Here is a 25,610-nt window from a genome sequence, read left to right on the forward strand (position 1 = left end):
AAAGCTATTAATGCCTTTAAATACTATTTTCATAAAATTATACAAATATTAGTTCCTATCTACATGCAAGATTTTTTTCTCTATCCAGTTATATTATATCTCCGTAGTTTTATAATAGTTTGTGCTATATCCCTGGGTTCCATGGTGCATTTACGCACAATTGCCCCTAACACTTTTAATAAAAATAATCTTAAGAAATAATTTTAAAGTGTGCAAAACTCGCATACTTCTTTTAAAAAAAGTAAAATTTACCATTTAAAAAAATAATTTTTTTATATAGATATTAGATTTATTTATTATTTTCAAAATTTTCAAAAGGAATATACATTAAACATTTTAAAACTGCAAATATTATTTCTCTTCAATAATAGTAATATCAAGCAGTAAGACGTCACTAATAGCTTTAAAATGAGTAACAAACAATATGAAAACAAACAAGGTCTATACTAGGTCAAATAAATCCATTTAAATAAATGACAAGCATCATGAAGTTCATAAGAGTTAAGAAATAACCGGCGCTCAAATTGTTAGCTTCCTTCCGTTCGGTCCATTAAACAAGCAAGTGCTAGTGAACTTTTAACACCCAAGAGATTTGGGTACAGATCTCTTGGGTACAGAGACTAGATATTGAGCTCTCAACTTCTCACATTTAGACTTAACATCATTCTGGAAAGACACTAGTGATCTCTGCCGAGAGGCAAAGGCAGCACTAAACTGTTTAATCTCTTCTTCTAGATTTTTCCTTCTTTGTACTTCAGTGTTCAAATCCTTCAAAACGTTTTCCTTCTGGTCAGCAACCAGTGCAAGTTTTCGAGATGACTCCGAGACCATTTGGTGCAAATGATCCCTATCTTCTTTCAAAAGCTGAAACTCTGTTTCCAAACTATCGTATCTTTCTTTAGAAACCACCAGGAGCTGGTTATTGAAATCCAACTCTTTCTCTAAGCCGTAGCATCTTTCCTTGATAGTGTTCAGTTCATTGCTCAGTTCTTCCTCCCAACAAGCAGTTTGTCCATCCTGAGTACATCCCTTAAACAAAGAAACTAGAATTTTAAACAAGACAGAAATCAACTCATATACTTTCCAACCGTTTCCAGACAGAATGTAGTTCTTTTTCACATGTCCTATGTGATAGACTAGATACTTCATGTGCGTGCCTGCGCATATACATGCATGCAGACAATTCTCTTTTCGGTGTGAGCTTGATGACATTACTTTTAGTGATCCTTATTAACCATGAGGTTTTTTCTTGGGATAGGTTGCACAAAGATTTCAATAATATGGAGGAGTGCGTAGCCCCAACTTATAGAATTATTCATACAAATTAGGGATTTAAACATGACCTATATCAACGTAAAGAGTTTAGAAGGGTACCATAAGTACCCTTGCAAAGTTTAGAAGAGTTGATAATTGAAGCATATATAAAAGCTACTTCATCAAGAGTTTATTCACTTCTTAGTTTTGATGTAGGGAAACACATTTTTTCTACATCACAGGATCCTTATTAAAGTTTGTAACCACAGACAAGCACGCCCTAAAATCAGTTTGAAGTGCATTGAAGAAATGAGTTATTCCTTTCTGCTATTGTAGCTCTTCAGAAGTGCTTATTTTCCCTCAACTTAAGTGTGTAGTATTTGGTTTCCCATATAACATCATTTCTAACATCTGCATGTCCAGCTTACTGGAATAAAAACTAAATGGGTGGGTGGTGTCTAGAACCCCAACTCTAAACTTCAAATTTGATTGACTTTCAAGTGTTTTGAGAAGCAATTTGTGCTATGATAGATCACCAAAAGCAGGAAAATGGTTAATTGTAAACCCTAGTATTTAATAAGTGAAAATTATGCCACTGCACCCAGAAAAGAAAAGCAGAAACTGGAAGGAGAAGATACGGACTAAAAACAAGAAATGATTTCTGTTGCTCTACAGACTAGCAAAAACTAAATTATCCTCAGATGCAAGCGTCTAACATAGGCCATCTTGTAGAACCTAGCTTGTGTTGTTTCTAGTAAGGACCATAGAAGAGCAAATTTGAAGGGAAGAAAAGATTTGAAGTTTCAATTGTTTTCAGATATCAATTTCCAAAGGAAAAACCAAGACAAGCTAATGATCCACTGTTTTGTCCTGAAAATTAACAAAAATTTAAAGAACATTTCATATTTGAGTTACTTTTTTGCTCATATTCTTATACTATATAATTCATTCAAAATAAATAGCACCCATAACTAAAGAATCAAATGCTTAAAAAAGGAGTAAGTAATCCTAAAAACTTGATGGAGACCAAATTGAGAGTTAATGAATGATATCTTGATAGTTTTGAACAGGTAGCTACCTTATTTTCACAGCTACACCGTTTAGCCCTCAATTGTTTATTCTCAACTGTTGGTGTCTGTGACAATACCAGGGATGTAATTGTGCTGTTCAACTTCTCGTAAAGCACTTTGCATTGTTTTTGAATTAGAGAATTGTTCCCAGTGAAAGAACTGTGGTCATCCATTGCCATGGAGAAATGAGTTTCCAAAGTCTTAAACAGGGTTATACCAATTTCACTTGTGCTCGATACCAATTTTGAAGTTGAGGATTCCTCATCAGATACGAAACTCTGCTAAGAAAGAATAAAAATAAATGTCCTCTGAAGGGCAAACATCATATAAAGGTTGAAGGTGCATATTTTACACATGGATTTGACCTGTATTATTGACAAAACATCCTCATAGATATCTTTGCAACATTCCACAGATTCACCAAGCCTTTTGGGGATCTCTTGTATAAGTTTTGCTTCTTGTTGAATTTTAGATATTTCATCCATTAGTTGATGGTTCAAAAGTATCTGCTCTGCATGCTTTCTCTGTAAATAAATGCAAGCGATCAATAAAAAAAACAACGTCATAGCTATAATGTACACGTATGAGTTTCACATATAGCAAGAATGTACAAATTGAAATAGGTATATGCTTCACCTAACAAAGACAAGGAGCTACTATATGGGGAATGAGCTCAAAGATAAAGGCTCGCATGCCCCATTTGGATTCAGAGTTGATCTCAACTTATCTCATCACATCTCATCTAATCATAACTTCCCAAATTCCCACACAAAATATAATAAACAATTCAACTTTTTCAAATCTCAAAACAATAATAATATTAAAAAATAATATTCTAACAATATTTTATTCAACTTTCATTTCAACTTATCTCATCTCAACTCACCATCCAAACCTCACCTTAAATGAAGCAAGAAAAAGATTTACTATGCCATGACAACTTAAATTATGCAAGCATTTTCTGAGCCAAAAAAATGCATTTGAAAATTGTATAGTAACTAAAAAGAAAACATCAAAGTTCTAATATGGACTAACCTCCAGTTCATTTCTTTCTTCTGTGGCAATAAGTAATTGTCTCTTGAGATGTTGAACCTCTTGTTTATGATTCTTGGATGAATAGGTCTGAGAGAATGTATCGAGTCCAACCAAAACAACCATAAAACTTTAGGCTCCAACAGAAATACCAAATCATAAAAACATCAAAAAACATCACTAACATAGCCATATATTACAGACTACAGAATCTATAAATTTGAATGTATTCAATATTTAATAAGTCACCTTTAACCAGAGTCTTGTTTGTTCAAAATCCTCACGACCATGAGTGGTAGGAATATTTATTAAAGATGGCTGACAAATAATGAAGATGATGAGCTACTAATTTAAAATCTTTTCACTTTTCCATTGAGATTATTGCATGGAAATTGGAGGTATAACATCTACAAGTAAATAAGCCAACTAAAGGAAATTAAATCAACAATCATCACTTTGGCTTCTGTCCTTGCTAATGGGGTATGGTCAAGTTTGAGTTAGTGTTACGTCATTGGGAGAGGGTTGATGATGCCAATACAAAAGGTAAGTAATTGAAATATCCCATTTCTGTGTTTGCTAGATCAAACGGTGTTCATATTAACTAACATGAATTCATCAAGTTTAGGAGAAAAACTCAGCAATATAAACTCACAGGGGTAGCATCACTTGAAGGAAATGATTGAACTTTTCTTGCAGGAGTCAGTTGAAGTGAATCAAGGTCAGCTATGTAACCTTTATTCATTTTCAGCCATGTGTCTTCATCAGCCACATTGCTAAATGTATCTGGAAGGGGACTATAATCAGGGAGCATTGAGTAATCTGATCGCTTGACAACAAAGGCTTTGGGAGCTGCCTTGAAGCAAGGGGTTCTAAAAGCATCTCCATGGCATATGATATTGCTGTCATTGCATTCTTCCTTGAGGCCTTGTCTTTCAGAATCCTGACCCTTCCAGTAGATAGGAACAATGAGATGATCAAGAATCCGATGGACGTGTAAAAGAGCATTTTTTTTGTTAGTAATCATGAACTTTATTAATAGAACAATAGGCATAGCCCAAGTACACAGGATTCATACAAGAGAAACACCTAACTAAGATTTGCATCTGATACAAGAAACTCATGGGCAGTCAATCCATGAAAATCTATTGCAACTGCCAAGAGGAACAAAGTGTTGAAAACGAAAACTTTACACTAAAAAAAAACTCTAGTACGAAAAAATTAAAATTTATATAATACTCTTTTCATGATCATTTGGGGAGGGGATAAAAGTAGCATATTGTTACTTCTCAACAAGAAAGGTTTTGCATCACGTTTAGATTTTTTTTTAATAAAACAATCTAGTGTTTTTTTGTGATTCCTAGGGCAGCAAAAATACCTACTTTCCTAGAAAATGCTGGCTAACAATCTGAATCCAGTCAACAGCGCGCATCATTAGGATACGTTTAATGTAATGCATAAAAGAATGGAAGATAAATCTTCAGTAAGACCAAAACATAGCTATAGTAATGCCAGGTGTCTTCTGTGGCTTGCAATAGTGTATCCACATCATTTAAAGATGACATAGACTAAGATAAAGCAGAATGGTATAAAACAATTCCAATTGCCAAAATCAGGTAGAGGTTTGGATGAAACAAGTTGTAATTAATGCCTAGAAGAAACTGTCGAGGTGAAAGTAAGGTAGTACTCTGGCTGGAGAACTTAAAAACAATGATAATAGAAAAAAGATTGTGACTAGAAAGCATCTACCACAAAAGTTACTTGGAACAATATTGGTACTAAAACGAGTATCCATTACTTTGCATGAGCAGTACCTGACCAGAGTTCGGGTCGAAGTCTGACGAAGTAAGAGGATTGCTGAGATCGACAATTTTCATCTGTTGCTCCTGAATGCATTGATCACGTTCTCTGTGTGATTTCCTCTCCTCTTCCAATTCCATTTGAAGCTTCTCCCGCTCTAATTCATACTGAATGAGGAAAAATAAGTGAGAACCAAATGCTTCCAACGAAAGGTAAAAGCTTATGCTTGCTTTAAGTAATGGCTCACATTTTGAAAGGCGAAAATAACAACCAACCTTGAGCAAATCATTCCGCAATTTTAAGATCACTTGCTCCAGCACCTCAGCATGAGATCCCTAAAGAAGACTTCAGCAGTGTTAGTTTGTGTCCAACCTCTTCTTTGTAATAGAAACAAAAGAGGATCATCACCTGAAGTTTCTTACGAAGCTCTTCAATCTCTAGTTTTTGCCGCTTCAATAAGGCTGCATCTGTCAAAATCTATAAAAATAATTGCTCTTCATTAGACTAAGTTGCACCATCAAATTTGAGGGGAAGGATAAAATGATAAGATGTGCAGAGAAAAAGATGCTATATGATATCACAACAACTGCAAAGAAAAAAGAAAAGTGCAAACTGCCAGGAGACGCTCATTATTCAGTTAAGTAGCAAGTCAATTATTTGTGACCTTAACATCAAAAGTACACTGGAACATCAAAGGGTTAACAAAACGGGCAAAAGATGAAATAATTAATGCTGAAATACATGCATCACGACCAGGTTGAGAAAAAAGATTAAAAACAACAATGATGATGCATTTACAGATCTCCGGAAAGTAAGGTAAAGGGATATTAAGTTTTTCTGAGACCATAACACATACGCCAAAGTTTTCTGATGTTCCAATGAACATCAGAAAAAGCTTACACTAGCAAGACCACAGATTCATAAACACGAGTACATGGTAAGTGTACAAAATAAAACAGAGAACATACTTCATTCACTTGAACACAATTAGTGATGCGCTTGGCTCTGCTAGCAAATTGGAGAGTTCCCTTCGTTTCCTCAATGTGTACCTAAATGAATCGTTAACATACCATGTTAAAAACCGAAAATTTGAACTTAATGCAACATGCCAAAATAATAATGATGATAAGGAAAATGAGATGAAAAGAGAAAATAAGTAGACCACCTCCTCAGGTGCTAATGTGCATATTATTGAAGTTTTAGCATTGCCACCCAGAGCAGGTTGAAGTATGCGGGTCAGCTTACTATCACGATAAGGAATATGACCCCTGCAACATATTTTTTTTTCTCACTGTGACATTGTTTTATCAAATCACATGACTTACTGACAGAAAAACAAATACCTCTGTTTTGCACCATCACTTAGTTTGTTAATCACGTTACCCAGAACCATTAAGCTTTTGTTAATGTGCTTTCCTTCCTTTAGACGTACCCCACCGGCTCCAGTTTTAGCAATCCGTTCAGACCCAGCTAAATCTACCAAGTTCTTTGTTGCAGCAAAAATAATATAAAAGTTAAAAAAAAAAATCTAAAATTAGAATATGATCTAAAATATGAAGTAAAAGTGTACAAACCAAGACTGCAACACGAATGGCATCAGTACTCAAATGATCACAGACAGAATCAGTGTCCTTCGCCTTGCTTTCAATCACCTTCATATATAGGATAAGGATGCATGAAATCCAACAGTTTTAAGCGGAGCTGTAGAATCAACATGTAGAGGACATACCATCCTGAATATTGTGTGGGATCTACTACTACGAACATTCATATTAGTCTCACCAAAGTGCCTATTAACTGGAAAAAAAAAAAAATGAGCATGTAAGAAACGTATCCAACTAAAAGAACATGTAAGAAGCCTAAGGCCAATAAGTTATGCTTTTAAGTCAAACCTTCTCCTGAATCTATGAGCTTCAACACTTGTTCGGCGTTGCTAACAATTTCCTCCCTTAGGCCTGCAACAAATATCCCACGCTAAAAGACAAGAAAAATCAGTGATTCTATACATCTAAATGAACTATAATAAACTCTAAAACTGTCAATACCAACCTCCAAACTCTCATGTATTTGCAATTTCTGGTTCTCTACAGCAAAAAGATCATTAATTTCTTCGTTATAAATTTCCATATAGGAAACCCGAATCAGAAATTCACGGTCAGATATCTGAAATTATTACGCACCAACAGAAAAAAGTTAGAATTCAAAAGATCATTATTAATAAATACAACATCAGGAACATTCATGGACCCGCTTACCATCTGAATTTTTGCAAATATATCTTTAACTGCCCGGTGAATAATCCCTGGATCAGTTTCAGAGCCATTCATGGTGAAAGTCTTGCCACTGCTAGTTTGTCCATATGCAAATGCAGTTCCTATAAAAGTCCCATTAATCAGCTTCAATGCTAATATCTAGATGACATGTCTGATTAAAAAAAAACAATCACTACATTCTTCTTTTCACATTCCACGTTAAATAAATATAGAAGATATTGAGTACGACAGGAGACAAAACACACATTAATTACTTTGATAGAGTACACCCAACATGAAAATCTACCTGTACGAAATACTCAAATTGACCAACTACAGCCTTCACTTCTCTTGATTTTTCATTTTCATTAATCCGGTAGAAGCAGTATACAATTTTGTGATCCCGTGCCCATTTATAACAAATCCTTGATTTCCTCAAAACCGTACGGTTGAAAATAGTCTTCCACCGTCAGAATTTGTATTGTACTAAATTAACTAACTTGGCCAAAAATCAATTTTAAAATTAAATAGAAACGTCAGTCAAGAAGAAACGTACTTTTTTTAAGAAAATAATTTTTTGTTAAGTAAATAAAAGTTCTGGGATCAAAGAGGATGTTTCAGGAAAGAAAAAATAGTAAAACCATAGAAAGCAGAACCACCCTTCTGTTCATTATGAACTTCTCCATGATTTCTTCATATTTCCAGAAAACAAGGGCTACAGTTTTAGCTTCTTTTCCTTTCTTTTCTTTTATTTTTATTTTTCTCCTTTTATGGCAGTGGGGTTAATAATTAATTGAATAGTCAAAATTATTTTCCCTTTCGTTCTCAATATTCTCAGAAGCTAATATCCAGAAACCTGAGTAAAAACTATATTTAATCAACTATGTAACGATAATCAATCCTTAAATATATTTTAAACAAAAAAATTAAGCTAAATTCGAAGAAGTTAATTTCAATAAAATAAAAAGGAAAGGAAAAAAAGGAATACCATTAAAGCCTTCAACTGCGGCGTGAATGATGTCCTTTGTAAGAAGCTCATAAACCCTAGCATTCGTGCAGCTTTCGTCGAATACGTGATCTGAAACAAAATGAAAGTCACTTAGAAACAAACTCGCAAGATCTCAAAGAAACACAAAACAAAACAAATGAGCCTGCATATTTCAGAGAGAGAGAGAGAGAGAGGAACAAGTACCGAAAGCGTAAGAGAGGGCAGAGATAGGGGTGCCGTGAACCTTGTGAAGAGAAATGCGATTATCTTCAACCTTCCAGTATGTTCCATTGGAGGGTTCTGAGGATACGGGAGGTCTCACTCGGACTGCGACGCAGATCTTCTCCATAGCCAAGTACTTTCTCTTCCTGTGCTCCCTCACTCTCTCACGCACTGTTACGGATTATCTAGTCGCTGAATCTTGCGAGGGAGGAGGAACGGGCGGGCTATTGTGCTTTGCTTCTATAAAGCATTTCAGATTTGAATGCGTTGGGTTTACGAAAAGGCCCTTGAGAAGAGGTTTATTGACATTTAGGTCTGATTCAAATAAATGTGATGGGCCGGGATTACAGTCCAGATGACGAAAACGGGTCCTCCACTAGACCTTCCCAAGCACTATGGGCTCCAATCGTAAGGTATTTTGCGGACCTTATACTGGGCCTACATTTTTAAATGGACTCGAGAAAATTTTAATATTAATTTTATATGATTAATGTCAGAAATTACATTTGAAGGTCATGAGGTAGTTTTTAATGTTTTTATTTTTATATATATTTTTCCTTTTTCAAGAAGGTGTGTTGACCCAAGGAAATCTTCTAGGGTTTAAAGTTATATAGCCAGTCTGTTCAAAATTATTTGGTGGAGGTCTCTGTGATTGCAATGTCTGTGATCAGTACGATAGCTTGATCGAGACAGAAGATCAGCTCTGATCCATCTAGACCAATGACTTTTTAGTTTATTTTTTTCTGACCAAGAGCTGCCACTGCTAATATTGGGTCAACTAATAAGAATAGAAATTATAAAAAAAATTATTTATTTGTAATCTGTTAAAATCAATTTTTTTATTGTAAATAATTATTTTTATCATAAATAATTATTATAAATATTCGTTTTTCTTGTAGTGAGAAGTACAACATATATATTAGCCAATTAATTAGCTGAAAGACAATGAAGCACTAGGCTGCAATTAATTAAGCGAGCATTTTCATTATTACTATATATATATATATATATATATATATACACTCGGTCTGATACCATTGACTTTAGGGTTAACAAGAATATCGTGTATATAAACAACCTCAATAATGCATAAAAAATGGTGGAGTACTAGTACTAGAATATTTAATTGAAATCATTAAGGTTTATTAATTTTCAAATGTGCAACTTGTCAAATATTTAGGGAAAAAAAAAAAGGGGTTGTCTTCGGTTAAAGACAACGACATCCAAGCATTGGTATTTGGTCATGTTCATGATATGAGAAAGTATATAGGTAATTTAATACAGAAATTGCGGTTCAATTTACATCAAATATGACGTGTTTTATCTCCTGCCGAAATAAGATGAAGATAACAAAGGCTTGAAATTTAATATTAACAGGGGATAATAATAAATAATAAATAAGATAAGAGTCGGCTATTTTCACGTGCTTGTCGCGTAGACTGTAGTAGTTAAGGGTGCTTGTAAACTATACCAAAAAAAAAGGGTAAGAACGTCATCGGACAAGATGAGACTGAGTATTGCTTTTTAGTCCAAATAGTATATTAAATCTATGCCTTAAAGAATTGTGCAGTAACTTCTATGAATGTGCTCGGTCAAATTAAGCTACGCATCCCGGAAAATGAAGTGGAAGAAGGAATAACGATAGGTGGCGCGCGCGTAGCTAGCTAGCTAGCTAGGTTATTCAACTTATTCATGAAGCCCCGGAATTCAATATATATTACCTCCATTACGGTACCAACACACAACGATAATATGGGATCATCGACCTTTGAGAAGGTATGCTCTCTGAGATCCTTTGTTTTGTTTGTTCTGCTGATTTTTTCACCGAATATTGTTGCTTTTGCCTCTTCCTTAAATGATGAAGCCGATGCGCTTCTCAAATGGAAAGCCACCCTCGAAAACGAAGCCCAGCCTCAACTATCTTCATGGACTTTCTTTCCTAACAATGCCACGACTTCTTCTTCCAATCCTAATTCAAGCACGAGTCCTTGTTCCTGGTTTGGCATCGGTTGCAACTCTGCTGGAAATGTCATCGGAATGAATCTTAGTGGTTCAAGCTTAAGAGGTTCACTCGATGCGTTTGCATTCTCGTCATTCCTTAATCTCGAATATATTGATCTCAGTATGAACTATCTCTTTGCTACCATCCCACCACAGATCGGTAACCTCTCCAAACTTATCTATCTTGATCTGTCTACCAATCAGTTCTCGGGGAAAATCCCACCAAATATCGGTCTACTCACAAATCTTCAGGTCTTGCGTCTGTTTAAAAATAAGTTGAACAACTCAATTCCTGAAGAAATAAGTCAGTTGAAGTCCCTTGATGAGCTTTCCTTACACAGCAACTCTTTAGACGGACCCATTCCTTTGTCTCTGGGTAATTTAAGCAAATTGGAGTACTTGTATCTCTATGACAACTCACTGTCTGGCTCCATTCCTTTCGAAATTGGAAACCTTTCCAACTTGGTTGAGCTCTGCATACATACCAATAGTTTAACTGGTCCCATTCCTCCTACTCTTGGAAACTTAAAAAGGCTAGCATTGTTGGACTCGTCTTACAACCAACTTTCAGGTCCCATCCCTGCGGATATAGGGAACATGGAATCTTTGAAGAACTTAACACTTGCAGAAAACTACCTTGTTGGTCCTATACCGACCTCATTATATGGCCTAGAAAATCTGACCCTCTTGTCTCTCTTCCAAAATCAACTTTCTGGTCCCATTCCAGAAGAGATAGAAAACTTGAAGTCTCTTGTCTGTCTCCAGGTGAACGAAAATCAACTCAATGGTTCCCTTCCAACTTCAATTGGTAACTTGAGCAAGTTAGAGATTTTATACATTCGCAACAACCATTTCTCTGGTTCCATTCCTCGAGAGGTAGAAAAACTCGTGAGGTTGACTGTATTTCGAGTAGCTTGGAACCAATTCACTGGTTATTTGCCACAAAATATTTGCCAACACGGATTGCTTCAATATTTTACTGCAAATGGTAATCACTTAATAGGTTCGATTCCAAGGAGCTTGAGAAACTGCTCGAGTTTAATCAGAATTCTTCTTGACCAAAACCAACTGACTGGAAATATATCCGAAGTTTTTGGGGAATATCCGAATTTGGATTACATAAACATCAGCAACAATACCTTTTATGGTGAACTTTCACCAAAGTGGGGAAGGAGCCCACGGCTAACAAATCTAGAAATCTGGAGGAATAACATTACTGGTAGCATACCACCGGAGCTTGGAAACTCAATCGAACTACATCTAGTTGATCTTTCTTCAAATAGCTTAGTAGGGGAGATCCCAAAGGAATTTAGAAGGTTGACTTCTTTGGTGAAGCTTATCTTAAGCAACAATCAACTTTCAGGCGCTATTCCTGCGGAGCTAGGGTCCCTGACAAACGTTGAGTTTCTCGATCTCTCCATGAACAAATTGAGCACATCAATTTCAGGATGCGTAGGGGGCTTCTCACAACTGCATTACATGAATTTAAGCCACAACGAGTTTAGCGGTGAAATTCCAACTGAGATGGGCACGTTGGTTCAGCTTTCGGTGCTAGATCTAAGTCATAACCATCTCACGGGTGAGATACCAATGGAGTTTAGGAACTTGCAAAGCTTGCTGACAATGAATATATCCAACAACAACCTCTCTGGAATTCTTCCCAGGGCTTTTGAGGAACTGCATGGCTTGCTTTATGTCAACATTGCAAACAATCAATTCTGTGGTCCCATTCCCAACAACACAGCATTTCTAGGTGCTCCAAGTGAAGCAATATCAGAGGGGAACAAAGGCTTGTGTGGCGAGGTCAAAGGACTACAACCTTGCCAATCACTCACTGCATGCAAGCATTCTCCTACAAGGGGCCACAGGTCGACCGTGTTCATGATCATATTCTCACTTTTGGGAGTACACTTGGTACTTTTGTTTGCATTATTGGGATTGTATATAAGAAAAAGGAGAAACTCGCAAAAAAAAGGGGATGAGGACTTCATATCAACCTTCGATGGGGCAGAAATGTATGAAGAAATCATAGCAGCCACGGGGGATTTTGATGCCATGTATTGCATTGGGACCGGTGGATATGGAAGCGTCTACAAGGCACAGCTGCCGTCGGGCAGTATCGTAGCTGTAAAGAAACTCCACACATTACAAAATGGAAGTTATGCCACAGATCGGAAAGAGTTTTTCAATGAGATAGCAGCATTAACAGAAATACGACACCGAAATGTCGTGAAACTACATGGTTTTTGTTCAAGCGAACGTCATTCGTTTTTGGTTTACGAGTACCTTGAGAAAGGCAGCTTGGCCGGGATCCTAAGGAAAGAAGAAGAAGCAAGAGAATTGGATTGGAGTAGAAGGGTGAATGTTGTAAAAGGGTTGGTGCATGCCTTGTCGTACATGCATCACGACTGCTCACTGCCGATTGTTCATAGAGACATCTCAAGCAAGAATGTTTTGCTGGATTCTGATTATGAAGCTCATCTCTCGGACTTTGGCACTGCTAAGTTTCTGAAGCTAGACTCGTCCAATTGGACTGGCTTTGCTGGCACATATGGATATGCAGCACCAGGTAATTAAAACTGATCATTAATTTACACTTCTCTGCTTTATTTAACATATATATATATATATAGATGCATGCTGCATATAGAGCGCATAAATACATATATAATAGTAGACAGCTTCCAGCAACACCCTAGCTAAAATTACGTCTTTCAAATTTTGGCAGAACTTGCTTACACAATGAGGGTGACCGAGAAGAGTGATGTGTATAGCTTTGGAGTGTTAGCACTTGAAATAATCAATGGAAATCATCCGGGTGATTTCATCTCCTCTGCATTTTCTTCGCCTGCTAACATACAGCTTAAGGACGTATTGGACCATCGACTTCCACCTCCGACGGTTCAAGTCGAGGACGAACTGAAAAAGATCTTAACTATTGCAAATGTTTGCTTACGTCAAGATCCCAGAAATAGGCCAACCATGCACATGATTTCTCAGGTGTTATTACGCTCAACTCTGCAGATAATTCGTAGCCCAGTTACAACGAAGAGGGTCTAAATCTGAAGGGTACAGTGTCTTTTGCAGAGGTATGTACTTGTTGACAGTTGACACCATACCATTGTGCAAGCGATTGTCATCCATTTCTCTTCCTCTCTTCCAATCACGTACTAATGGTCATGTATAGTTTTTACTTTATTTTTACGAAAAATAGAAGTAGAACGAATATATTATTGGTGTTAGGCTCGACAAAATTACTATTATAGGAATGTATACAGATTCCAGGCCTGATCTGCCTAGTTTTTAGTAAGGGTACGTTGGACCTGGCGCACGATGCATCAAGTAGTATCATGCATGCGGCCTATTTACTGTGGGCCACATTCTAGCGAAATCTACAAACTTGATCAGGAATCAGTTTATTGAAAAAAAAAAAAAAAACATTGTATTCAATTAGGCTACGCTTATATATAATTTTCTATGAAAAATAATTTATACAATTTTAAAATATGATAGTATTGTGCATTTCTTTTTTTAAAAAAATAAATAATATAAAATCCATGTAAAAAACTTCACTTTTTAATATTAGGTTGAATTATTTCTTAAAGAAAAACACTAGAGATATAAAGGAATCTCACAAAGAGGATCTCACACGCTGATGTGGCACATTACGTCTCTCTTTTTTTTTTCCCCTCTCAGTGTCTGTCATGGTGGTCGAGGACTACCACGGTGGGCAAAAGTTTTCGATGATCCAAGCAGCACCGTCGGTGCGGACATAGAGCTCACGACAGTGTTGTGCGCTTGTGCACATTGTTTTGTGCATTATGTCGAGGTCAACGATCCTGTCAGTTGGTCGGGGTGGTCGGAAACCACCCCTAAGCCAGTAGAAGTTTTCGACAGTCCAAGTATCGACCGCCCGAGAGGACACGGAGCTCAACTGCCGTGAGCTTGCGACGGCCGCAGCCCGTTGGTAGGGGTGGTCGAGAACCACCTCGAGGAGGGGGGAGCACAGACAACGCCAACACACTGTCAACAGAATGCTGGCACGGGAAAAGGAGTGGTCACCTAGTGGGAAAGTAAGGGAAAGGAAAGAATGGAAGAGGCACGGGAAGATGGAGGAGAAAGAGAGAGGAAAAAAATAAAAAAGACGTGACACACTACTACATTAGCGTGTGAAATTCGTGTGAAATTCTTTTATATTATAGCGGCACTCTTTTTTTAAGTAGAAAACGAGACTTACAAACTCATTTATAATTTCCTATTAATATTGGCCTTCTCGAGAATGGGTCATTCACGTATATAAGTAATACGCTGAGCTGGCAAGGCTATATATGTAAAAGCATTTGTTATCCACTGTAAATTAAGGGCAAAATTGCAAATCATAAGGGAACGATTGTATATATCGTTTCCCTCATTACCTTTGTCAGGTACTTACATATATCCTGTAATTCATGCAAAAATCCATGATGCGTCTGGAGTCAAAAAGAAACTAATTGCCAATTACTTTTAAGCACTTTTTCTAACTTTATCAAGTACACAAGATCATTTTCGTGGCTACCTTCTAAGAACTTGCAAGCGAAGAAAGAGAAGAATAAAAAAAAATGGATATATATCAGGATGAACTGAACTTTTGCCGACAAACGGATTGCGTAATATGATAATCTTATCATTTATCAGTACAAAAAAATTAAACGATTTTTTTTATGATTAATTTATTATAATCAAAAGATTATTTATAATTAATTTAATTATAAATAATCATTTCGTTAAAATTAACTGATAATAAATAAGTAATTTTTTATAATATATTTACAAAATATTATATTTTTATAACTTAGATAATTGTATATAATTAAAGTTAATATATATAGGATAATTACGTATATTAGTTATTTGTAAAATAATTGTGTATGTATGATCATAGCATATATTTTTTTGAAAATTTTAAGGATTTTTCTTTCTGAAGTACTAAAATCGAGTAAAAATAAAAGAACACCATGAGCATATATATGAGAGGTACTACTAAGTAATTAAGATTTTGCATGGGAATATAAAGTTTCTAAAAGAAATGCTATTATATACTCCACTAAGTTTCGAGGTCCATATTGCAGTCAACTATACTGCATTCGTAGGTGAAAGACGACTCCTTTTGTCTTTCAATTCTCTTCTCTTCTCTTCTTTTTCTTTTTCTTTTTCTTTTCTTTTCTTTTCTTCCAAATGCATGGTTGGTTGGACAAGAAAATCTGATTTTCCTTTCTTTTGTTTCGAGAATGACAATTGGATGATTTGATGCATGGGGGCCACATGATGAGAACCGATATATGCAATCTATATATGCTTTGCACCTGCATGGATCAAAAAGCTGGATCCATATCCTGCATTAAGACACTTAAGGACGTAAATAATTAATTTGTAATTGCATTCACTTTATGTTTGCATGCATGCACATGATATTGCATCTTCTAATAATTTAATATTCTACAATCATTATTTCTGATAAACACGCAACTGATAATAAAATAATCAATTATATATAGCTGCATGCTTTGCTGCAAAGACCAACTTTACTACTGGTTGAAGAATCCTGAAAATTAAGATATCGTCGACTACTTCCAATATTTATCGTCTCCATATTCAGTTTGATGAGTTTATCCCCTTAAACTTATTATTAGTATAATTGTACTTTTTTAAATATTTTTAAAAAAATACACTATTTCATTAATAGTACTATAATCCTTAACTATTAAAAAATTAAAATATCCAAATAATAATTTTAAAAAAACATTGCCGGCTCATTTGAATACAAAAACCATCTGATCACCTCATGTCGTCTCACCATTTTAATTTTTTTAAATTACTATATAAAATATAATAAATAATTTAATTTTTTAAAATTTTAAAATAATAATAATATTAAAAATTAATATTTTATTCAACTTATTTAAAATTATCTCATCTCATCTTACTATTCAAATAAATGCCGAAACAAATATCATTTTCCTTATTGCCCATGCTACTAGATCTTACGTACGATGGAGTACTCAAGACTAAAAAGCTTTTTTCTAACCGGCCTGTTCCAAAATGCAATTTTTTTTTTTTTTCCAATTTGTTGGTGGCCGCATTCACATAAATGGAGGTAAATAATTTCCGGCAGTCCAAATTATTAATTCCTATCACATATATTTCTCTTGAATCCAAAATAAAGTGACGTACCCATGGCTATCTGATCAATTAAGCATAGTCGGGTTTTAGCCTCTTTTTTTTTAATTAATGTACAGTGATATTGGATGCCACACCATGCATTATCTAATAAACCATATATATGCATTGATTTGGCGTATAAACGCGCATCTTTAATTATGTTCGACCATGAAATTAATACTATTTTACCAAAAATCCTAACAAATATATGCGACGCACAGCTCGCGCGAATGATCATTGCATGTACGTCATGTATCTATAATTAGTTGTGCTTCGCGAATGTGTTGTACGTACGTATATATACGTATTTTGCAGCAGATACATTTAGGATTCGTTTAGTTCTTCAATTCCTCTCAACTCATCATTATAATTTTTTCAAATTTCAACACAAAATATAATAAACAATTCAATTTTTTCAAATTCTAAAATAATAATAATATTAAAAAATAGTATTATAACAATATTTTATCAACTCAACTCAACTCAACTCAATTCAATTCAATATTCAAACGCAGTCTTAGATTTAGGGAGAGAAATATATCAGAATCACAAAATACAAATAATAATTACGTGCACTCATATGGTACTTGATCCATGTGGCCTTAGATCCTGATCGTGACGTGAGAATATATATATCGATTGATGGTCTATATATATATATATTCACCACCGACAAATTTATTAAAAACTACTCGACTCTTTTTATATATGAGAAATTATTAGCAACTTATAGGCTTGCAACCCGGTTTGGCACAATTGAGTTTGTGCCTGACCCGACATGGACGGTTTCATTTAAGCCAATGATCCAACCCGATCCGACTAAAATAAAATTGGTCGAACCCGTATGACCCATTTAAAAAGGAGTCTCCCTCGAGAAGAAGGCAACATAGAAGAAACCTTATGCCCTCCCAAAGTGCTGCCAAAAAGACACCATTTTCTTAGTGTTAACCAGATTGTTGCCCCTCATGCATGCATTTTCATTTTCTTTCAATCGTAGAGCGAGGGAAATCTCTCGGAGATCAATAATGGAGAACGCAAAGGTTCAAGAGATTCTGGAGAAGCAAGTGCTGACGATGGCGAAGGTGGTGGAGGACAAGCTGGATAATGAGACCTCAGCCCTAGATCAGCTGGACATGGATGATCTAGATGCGCTTAGGGAGAGGAGGTTGCAGCAGATGAAGAAGATGGCGGAGAAGCGGAGCTGTTGGATCTCCCTTGGCCACGACGAGTACTCCGAGATCCCTTCTGAGAAGGACTTCTTCGCCGCCTTAAAGGCCAGCAACCTCGTCGTCTGCCACTTCTCTCGCGACAACTGGCCCTACAAGATGGTAGATAGGCACTTGAGCATATTGGCAAAGCAGCACATGAAGACACGTTTTGTGAAAATCAATGCCGAGAAAAGTCCATTCTTGGCAGAAAAGCTCAAGATCATTGTTCTTCCAACCCTTGTTCTCATAAAGAATGCCAAAGTTGATGACTATGTGGTAGGATTCGATGAGCTCAGATCCTCTCGACTGGAAAATAGCCTTTTCTCTTCTCTTCTCTTCTCTTCTCTGCATAGCAAACTCAAATAAGCTCATCCTTTTTTCTTCTCTCTCTGCTCGAGGGCTCAGATCTGGCTGTGATCTTGTGCCGCCAACCCAACTTTTTCTACCTTCCTTCTCCCCTCCATTTCCCTCTCTCTCTAAGTGTTTTTTGTCACTCTGTTCGTAAGAAGTCCAGTCTACGCCTCAGTTCAGTCCTTCATGGTGAATTACTCATGTTGAAAAAGAAATCCCAAAACTTTTTGTTGATTATTTTCTATTTTGTTGCATTTTCCTTTTTGTGAATTTCTTCTTTTTGTTCAACCTCGCCGACGTTGTACACCAGTAATTAGCAAAATAGGGAATTTAGTGCTCATATCGGGCAAGACGGGTGGACGAGTTCGTCGAACTTGACGGTGCCGTTGTCGTTGGTGTCCATGTTGGCCAGAAGGACATGGAGCTGGTCGCCAGAGGGCTTGAGGCTGAGTGAGCGAAGAAGGCTGAGTGGGTGGCTACTGGCTAGGTTTTGAGGACTGAGTATGCTTTTATACTCTCAGACGGGTTGACACAAATTATACAAATCCGTTATTAGTTGAGCTGAGACCTGCTCAAATAATAACCCAATAAAATTCAGGTTGGTTCGGGTCATCCTAATCGGATACAGCGGGTGTTCGGGTCACATGCACTCCCCTAGCAACTTATTTAATTTATACGTCATGTATGACTTTAAAAAATAATAATTTTAGTTTTAAATTATTACTTTTGTTAACATTATTAAACTTCTATTTTTTTATGCCGTTCTTTACAGATTCCCTTAGTTTTTTGGCTTTCATTCTTTCATTATATGGTACAATTTAAAGTTAAGCACATCATGTAACTTAGCTAGAATATATATACTCCATCGATCGTAAGCAGTCTTCCGCAGACTAACATATATATTAATAAACAAAGATTTCACCACCGTGATTGCCATCATGACCACCAGCTCGATGACGTACTTGAGATTAGTAATTACCACTGTTCTTATTTATTTATTTACATATATTTTTGTTTAGAAATTCACAGGAGTACATTAAGATACATGATCCATATATATATACATATATATTTGTTATCACAAAAATCTCTCTAATTTACGCGTAAAGCCACCAAAAAAGAGAGAGAGAGAGAGAGAGGAAAAACTCGTGATGAATATGATATAGCTAGGTCTGAATTTTCATGATCATTTGTGGATGCAAACAAAATTCAAAGAAAGAGTACTTCAAGAAATTACGTGCCAATCTTATACCATATATATGGGTTGAATTACAACAAATTACAAACATCATGCACACCGAACAAATAAAACATATATATATATATATATATATGTATTTACAGTGGTAGTACTGCATGCAGGCTACAGTACTACTGTGCCACAGAAATATGGTGCTCATAATTAGCCATATAATGAGCTCCCTGGCCTACATATATATATATATATATATATATATATATATGTAATATGATCATCAGCGCCCTAAGTTTGCCACTACTACGTAGAACACTATATAATGAAAGAGGAAAACGATACAAATTAGTCTTCGATCGACAAAATAAAAGAGCAAAGCGTCAAGTCTTTGCATCGTCCAACAACGTGGGATTTCGTAAAGCCACCACCTTTTTTCCTTCGAAAAGAAAGAGATAATGGTTTCAGCGAGCAGCTGTCTAAATTAGCGTACTTAGCTTTAGTTCCTATGCCTCAGGGAGAGAGAGAAGAGAAAGTCCAAAATTCTCACATTTTAAAGCTTTATTGATTAGGTCATAAAGATGGACGAACTTTCATTACTTTCATTGAGAGGAGTAGAACTACTAGTACTTCAACGTGCTAATTACGGTGATTGCATGGTACATAAGATTTGGTATAGATCCGAAAGCCTGGCACTGAGATCTATGGATTCTGATCTTAACCGCTGATTATCCGCCCATATTACATGACTTTGATGTAAAACTAAGCCCAAACCGTTCTTTAATTCCTGGTTCTCCATTTTCAACCGGTTCGCTTCGTACGTGAGGTTCTGTAGATGCCTTTTCTTTCGCCAGCGGCAAAGCCGGGCTGACTTGCGGTTCGATTCCTTGCGTCTGAGCTGCCTCTCCTCGTACGTATAAACCGCCCGGTTCGAGCCCTCGGAACCGGAGTTTGGATCGACCGAGTCTCTTGATTGAAAGAGCTGGGACAAGAGTTGATCATCTAGAGATTCATTACAATACTGGGTCGGTGATTGAAAGGAGGACAGGATTTCTTGGAATTCATCTGTGCCGAACTCAATTTCTTGAGAACCCGGACATTGGGATACGACTGGCTCTTGGGAGAAAAACATTGTTAAAAAGAGTGAGCAAGAGGGGAGGGGAGGGAAAAGGGAAGGAACGAGTTCCAGGGGTTGGGTATTTAAGGGAGAATGAAGGGAAGAATGGAGGACCAAAAGCGCCGGGGGTCCCACCTCAACAAAAGATTTTGGAGCACCATTGAAGGAACCTTTGTCTAATAAAAGTACGCGTTTGCTTTTTTTTTTATTTTTTATTTTATGTTTTCTTGTGGTCAGGGTGTGTTTGTCACTTACGTGCAGTTCCTTTTAGTGTCAGGTGGCACTGTGGATTGCGGTGGGCTAATTGTGCTGCTTTGGTGGGGTCCCGGAGAAGATTAGGTTAGCTTAATCACGAAGAATATTCAAACAAAAGATTTCCAAAAAAAAAAAAAATGTAAGGCAAAAAATATATGGCAGAACAACGTTTATCATTTTTGCACATATGATCGTAGAATAACGAATTATATTATATGGAGCAACCGATCATTTAAAGAATATTATTGAATTAACGTCGCATGATCACATATATATATATATATATATTTAACCTAATTAGTAAAAGGAGGAAAAAATAAAGGAGAAGAAAAGTTAAAGTGGCGGCACTTGCAAAAAAGAAAGTTCCATGTTCAGGTTATTTTTTTTTAGATGGATCAGTACGTTTCATGGATTACTTTTAGAGCTAACATGATTTTGCAGCATCTAGCTAGGAAGTTCTCTTTCTCTGCAAATTAAAACTGCATTTCATAGAGTTGTTTACTTTCACTCACGTACGGCCGCCTCACCACCGATCTTTGGAGGAATCTATGAGAAAGTATTCTGCCTCTGCAATAATATTAATATTATATATGTAAAGCTAGGGTTTCATAGTACTGTTTGTTCTCTTCTCCAAAGCAGGTTGGTCTACTTCCACTGATCACCTGCATCTTTGGAGAAATATTAGGCTTTTCCCTGCTCTAAACATGGCATCCACTTTAATTTGTTGCTGTTCGTATTAGTTTTGTTTGTTTAATAACAAGGAATATTCCTGGTTTACTGGGCAGTTTTCTTAGTTAGCATTTTGGTTAGTTTTTCTTGTTGGGTAGTTAGTCTCTGTCGTCGCACGTTACCATGCATGCCCAAAGGCCACATGATTAATTAGTGGGAACCAACATGCAGGACACCTTAGAATAATTAAAGTGAAGTTAGAATCCCTTGGTCTCCCCCAGCTTTCTGCGCTACTTTCATCTGATCCAAGTTTGGTTAATTTATGTGCTGCAATTAATTGAAAAATAATTACCACCTCATGATCTGATCCCACATTTTATATGGTTTATAAACTGCAAGCAATGAACATGCTTTGCAACGGCCCCTTGTTTTGTTTCTTTTGTCGCTCGATCGTGATCTACTACTAAACCACCATTTTTTTTTTATGCAATTGATTCTTCCTTAAAGAAATTTAATAATAGTCCGTGTTTCAATCACTCAAGCAGATAAAATTAATGTCGTGTAATCTACAACCTAATTAAATGTGTCTACCGAATTGTGATTAATTATGAGCTAAGTGGTTTCAAAATGTGCTTATACAAAGTAATTTTCACTTATAGTACCGACCATTATCTCTTTTTCTTACCGGTGTTTGCTTAATATTTTATTTGCAAGCGTCTGTATTTTTTTTTACACAATAAATAAATACATGATGCTAGTTTGAAATTTAAGAGAGAGTACTACCCACTCATTTAAAATGCAGACTTACCTTAATATACAAATTAATACTTGTTTTGGATCTATATAAGTTCTTTTTTGGAATATTTGTAATTTGCATTGTTGATCATCAACATGATGGCCGATATAATTCTTCGTTTTCTTTTTCCAACCATTGAGATTTGAGACCCTGTTTTATTCGTTTACCTTCTTAGTTTCTTCCAATGGCAATTAAGAACCTGGAGATCACCGGCCCGTACGTTTTAGAATGGATGACAACGCGCGGGATTAATGGTGGTGGCCGCCATGCATGCATGGTTAATTAATTGTACATGTTGATGGCATGTCATCGAATTGTAACGTATAATTATCCAGTTTCTAGCTAGCGAATGTTAACAATATCACTCAAAAGGAGAATGACAGCTCAGCCTCTCCACAAAATACATCTCAAGAATAGTCTAGAATACTTTGTAAATCTATATATATGTGTCCCTTTTCTCTTATAAAGAATATTCTCTCTTCCTTTGTGTATAAGTATCACTACTGTACTACATATCAAATCAGTGAGAATCACAAGAATATTTTCTGTTTTTAGTCTATTATCCTTCTTCCATTATGGTATCTAGATCCGAATAGGACTCACGTCCAAAACTCTTCCATGGCCGAAACATCATCCTCCCCCAATTTTTCCCTCCCATCCCCTACCCATTTCATCACTGTTAAATTAAACCATGATAACTACCTTTTGTGAAAGGCTCAACTTATGTCTTTCCTTAAAGGGCAGAATTTATATGGGTATATATATTGATGGTTCTGTCAACACCCCTAGTTGCTTGATGAAAATTTCACAAAACCCAATGCCGAATACTTAGCCTAGAAACAACAAGACCATGCCATTATGAGTGTGCTTATTTAATCTTTATCAGAAAGCTTGATAGCTCACGTTCTTGATGCTTCCACATCTCGCAAAATCTAGACAATTTTGAAGGATCTCTTTGTAGCCAACTCTCAAGCACGTGCTATGCAAATTCAGTACCAACTGACTACACTAAAGAAAGGATCCGACTAGATTGCTGAGTATTATAAAAAATCTAAGCTCCTTCGTGAAACTCTTGCTGCAGCTGGTAAAATCTTAACCTCTTCTGAGTTCATTACCTTTCTGTTGACTGGCTTGAGAACTGATTTTGATTCGGTTGTAACCTCAATCACTACAAGGGTAGACCCCCTCACCCCTTCTCAAGTCTATAGTCACTTACTTACCCATGAATCCCGATTATCCCATCAACAGACTACCCTCACTGCATCACCTGAACTCTTAGCCAACTCCACTTCCAAAAACCCCCCCAATTTCAGTCACAGAGGAAGAGGTTTTTCTCACGACAGATGAGGTTACAGAGGATGTGGGAGAGGCTGAAATGGTGGTCTGTTCAACCCATCTTATTTTTCACCAAATCGTCCATCATGTCAGGTTTGCCATAGACAAGGTCGTACAACACTTACTTGCTACTATAGGTTTGATCACAGCTATCAATCACCCCACCTCCTTCTTTATCTATTTATTTCACCTATGCCCCTTCTTTCACTCACGAAACAGCTTCATCAGTTGAGAATAACTGGTACATTGACTCTGCTGCTACACATCACTTCACTCACAATTTTTCTAACTTGTCTCTTAATCCACCTTAGTGCAAGGGAGATGAACAGGTGCGTGTAGGTGATGGCAACTCTATTCCCATCCATCATGTTGGCAACTCTACTGTCCCCTCCACATCTGGCAATCTTCTTCTCTCTCAGCTATATCATGTTCGTTCTATTTCTAAAAATCTAGTTTCAGTTAGAAAATTTTGTGAAGACAATTTGGTTTTCTTTGAGTTTTATTCATCTTATTTTTATATGAAGGATTCCCGCACCAAGAAAAATCTCCTTCAAGGTCCTACTAGCAACATGATGTATATCTTCCCTACTGAGTCACCTTCTCATCAAGCTTAGGTGCATGTGTTTTCCCCTTCCAATGGCACATGCGATTAGGTCATCTATCTATGCAATTTGTCCACATAATAATTTCACAAGTGTCTCTTCCTATGAAGTCATCTCCCAAGCATGGTTTATGCTCTTCTTGCTGCCAAGCAAAACTCCATCAACTTCCTTATGCTCATTCTGCTTCTCGGTCTACTGCTCGATCCACTTCAACTTCTTTTCCCAGATGTTTGGGGGGTCCTACTCCAATTCTGTCACGTGGTGGTTTTTGATATTATTTGTCTTTTGTTGATGATTATAGCAGGTTTACATGGTTGTTTCCATTAAAATGTAAATCTGATATAGTCACTATCTTTTCATCTTTCAAACGTCATGTAGAAACTCTTCTTAATACAAAAATACGTGCATTACAATCTGATTGGGGTAGAGAATTTAAATCTATCAATACTGTTTTACATTCTTTTGGAATCTCTTATCGTTTATCTTGTCCATATGCCCACTCCCAAAATGGCTAGGTTGAAAGAAAGCACTAGCACATTGTTGAGACTGGCCTTGCACTTCTTGCTCACTCTTCTACTCCTGACACTTACTGGTCCGATGCCTTTACCACTGCAGTCTTTTTAATTAATCAGCTACCAACTCATGTTTTGCATTTTAAATCTCCTTTTGAAATGTTGTTTCACAAGTGTCTTGATTACACTTTTCTAAAAAATTTTGGGTGCATCTATTGGCCCAACCTTAGACCATATAATAAACATAAGTTGAATTTTTGTTCCTTTCCATGTGTATTTCTTGGTTATAGTTCTGACCATCATGGTTATTTATGTTTTCATGTTCCTACTACCCGAATGTACATCTCTCGGGATGTATTAGTTGATGAATGTGAATTTTCATTTTTAAAACAAGCCTCCAATCTGTCACCTTCCTCTTTGCCCATTTTATCCGATCTTATACTCTCACGGCTAACTAATCTATTACTACATCCTATCAACGCTATTGGGCCTTCTCTACCTTCCTCTCGGCCCGCTTCTCCTTCCCAATCCATACCTACACCTTCTAACTCCTCTGCCCATTTATCCTACATCATCTACTCAATCTCTCGAGCCCACACTTGAACCAAATCCTTCTCATAGTTCGGCATCTTTTCCTTCTCCCAAACCATCTTCTCCCATTCTGCCACCATCATTTTTAGTGCATCCCATGCAAATCAGAGTAAAATCTCACCTCCATTTTCTAAAAATTCAAACCGACGACACCATCTCTTGGCCTCG

At 36.5% G+C, this 25,610-nt stretch overlaps 4 protein-coding genes across 7 annotated transcripts; 2 read left to right on the forward strand and 2 right to left on the reverse strand.

Moving 5' to 3' along the window:
• Window positions 1–425: 425 nt before the first annotated feature.
• Window positions 426–8,849, reverse strand: LOC109021299 (kinesin-like protein KIN-7N). 4 transcript variants are annotated; one of them, XM_035695498.1, is made up of 19 exons: window positions 8,598–8,849; window positions 8,394–8,483; window positions 7,409–7,527; window positions 7,203–7,316; window positions 7,046–7,127; window positions 6,883–6,950; window positions 6,728–6,805; window positions 6,497–6,639; window positions 6,319–6,421; window positions 6,122–6,202; window positions 5,562–5,630; window positions 5,429–5,488; window positions 5,168–5,320; window positions 4,009–4,296; window positions 3,606–3,674; window positions 3,360–3,446; window positions 2,690–2,848; window positions 2,333–2,602; window positions 426–1,029 (listed from the first exon to the last, which is right to left on the reverse strand). In XM_035695498.1, exons 1-19 carry the CDS (start codon window positions 8,740–8,742, stop codon window positions 577–579), a joined length of 2,631 nt encoding a protein of 876 aa, XP_035551391.1. In that variant the 5' UTR covers window positions 8,743–8,849; the 3' UTR covers window positions 426–576. The 4 variants fall into 4 exon arrangements, with proteins under 4 accessions (XP_035551391.1, XP_035551390.1, XP_018859454.2 ...); XM_035695497.1 differs by having other exon boundaries at window positions 4,009–4,302; XM_019003909.2 differs by lacking the exon at window positions 3,606–3,674 and having other exon boundaries at window positions 8,598–8,742.
• A 1,518-nt stretch (window positions 8,850–10,367) lies between these two features.
• LOC109021301 (MDIS1-interacting receptor like kinase 2-like) lies at window positions 10,368–13,676 on the forward strand. The gene is made up of 2 exons (XM_019004993.2): window positions 10,368–13,185; window positions 13,345–13,676. Exons 1-2 carry the CDS (start codon window positions 10,368–10,370, stop codon window positions 13,674–13,676), a joined length of 3,150 nt encoding a protein of 1,049 aa, XP_018860538.2.
• A 3,964-nt stretch (window positions 13,677–17,640) lies between these two features.
• Window positions 17,641–18,388, forward strand: LOC109021447 (thioredoxin domain-containing protein 9 homolog). The gene has a single exon (XM_019004066.2). The coding sequence runs from the start codon at window positions 17,780–17,782 to the stop codon at window positions 18,386–18,388; it is 609 nt and encodes a 202-aa protein (XP_018859611.2). The 5' UTR covers window positions 17,641–17,779.
• A 1,820-nt stretch (window positions 18,389–20,208) lies between these two features.
• LOC108987549 (basic leucine zipper 4-like) lies at window positions 20,209–20,697 on the reverse strand. Its single transcript, XM_018960479.1, has one exon. It carries the CDS (start codon window positions 20,695–20,697, stop codon window positions 20,209–20,211), a length of 489 nt encoding a protein of 162 aa, XP_018816024.1.
• Between the last annotated feature and the right edge of the window lie 4,913 nt (window positions 20,698–25,610).

This window comes from Juglans regia, chromosome 11, assembly GCF_001411555.2.
Source record: "Juglans regia cultivar Chandler chromosome 11, Walnut 2.0, whole genome shotgun sequence".
Taxonomy (NCBI): Eukaryota; Viridiplantae; Streptophyta; class Magnoliopsida; order Fagales; family Juglandaceae; genus Juglans; species Juglans regia.

Excerpts from the sequence above, each read along its gene's own strand:
- LOC109021299 (XM_035695497.1), bottom strand. The coding sequence starts at position 8,742 with ATGGAGAAGATCTGCGTCGCAGTCCGAGTGAGACCTCCCGTATCCTCA. Across the intron at positions 5,489-5,561 it reads AGCTTCGTAAGAAACTTCAG|GGATCTCATGCTGAGGTGCT; the intron begins GTGATGATCCTC and ends AGTCTTCTTTAG. Across the intron at positions 5,321-5,428 it reads TGCGGAATGATTTGCTCAAG|TATGAATTAGAGCGGGAGAA; the intron begins GTTGGTTGTTAT and ends TTCCTCATTCAG.
- LOC109021301 (XM_019004993.2), top strand. The coding sequence starts at position 10,368 with ATGGGATCATCGACCTTTGAGAAGGTATGCTCTCTGAGATCCTTTGTT. Across the intron at positions 13,186-13,344 it reads ATATGGATATGCAGCACCAG|AACTTGCTTACACAATGAGG; the intron begins GTAATTAAAACT and ends AAATTTTGGCAG.
- LOC109021447 (XM_019004066.2), top strand. The coding sequence starts at position 17,780 with ATGCATGCATTTTCATTTTCTTTCAATCGTAGAGCGAGGGAAATCTCT.
- LOC108987549 (XM_018960479.1), bottom strand. The coding sequence starts at position 20,697 with ATGTTTTTCTCCCAAGAGCCAGTCGTATCCCAATGTCCGGGTTCTCAA.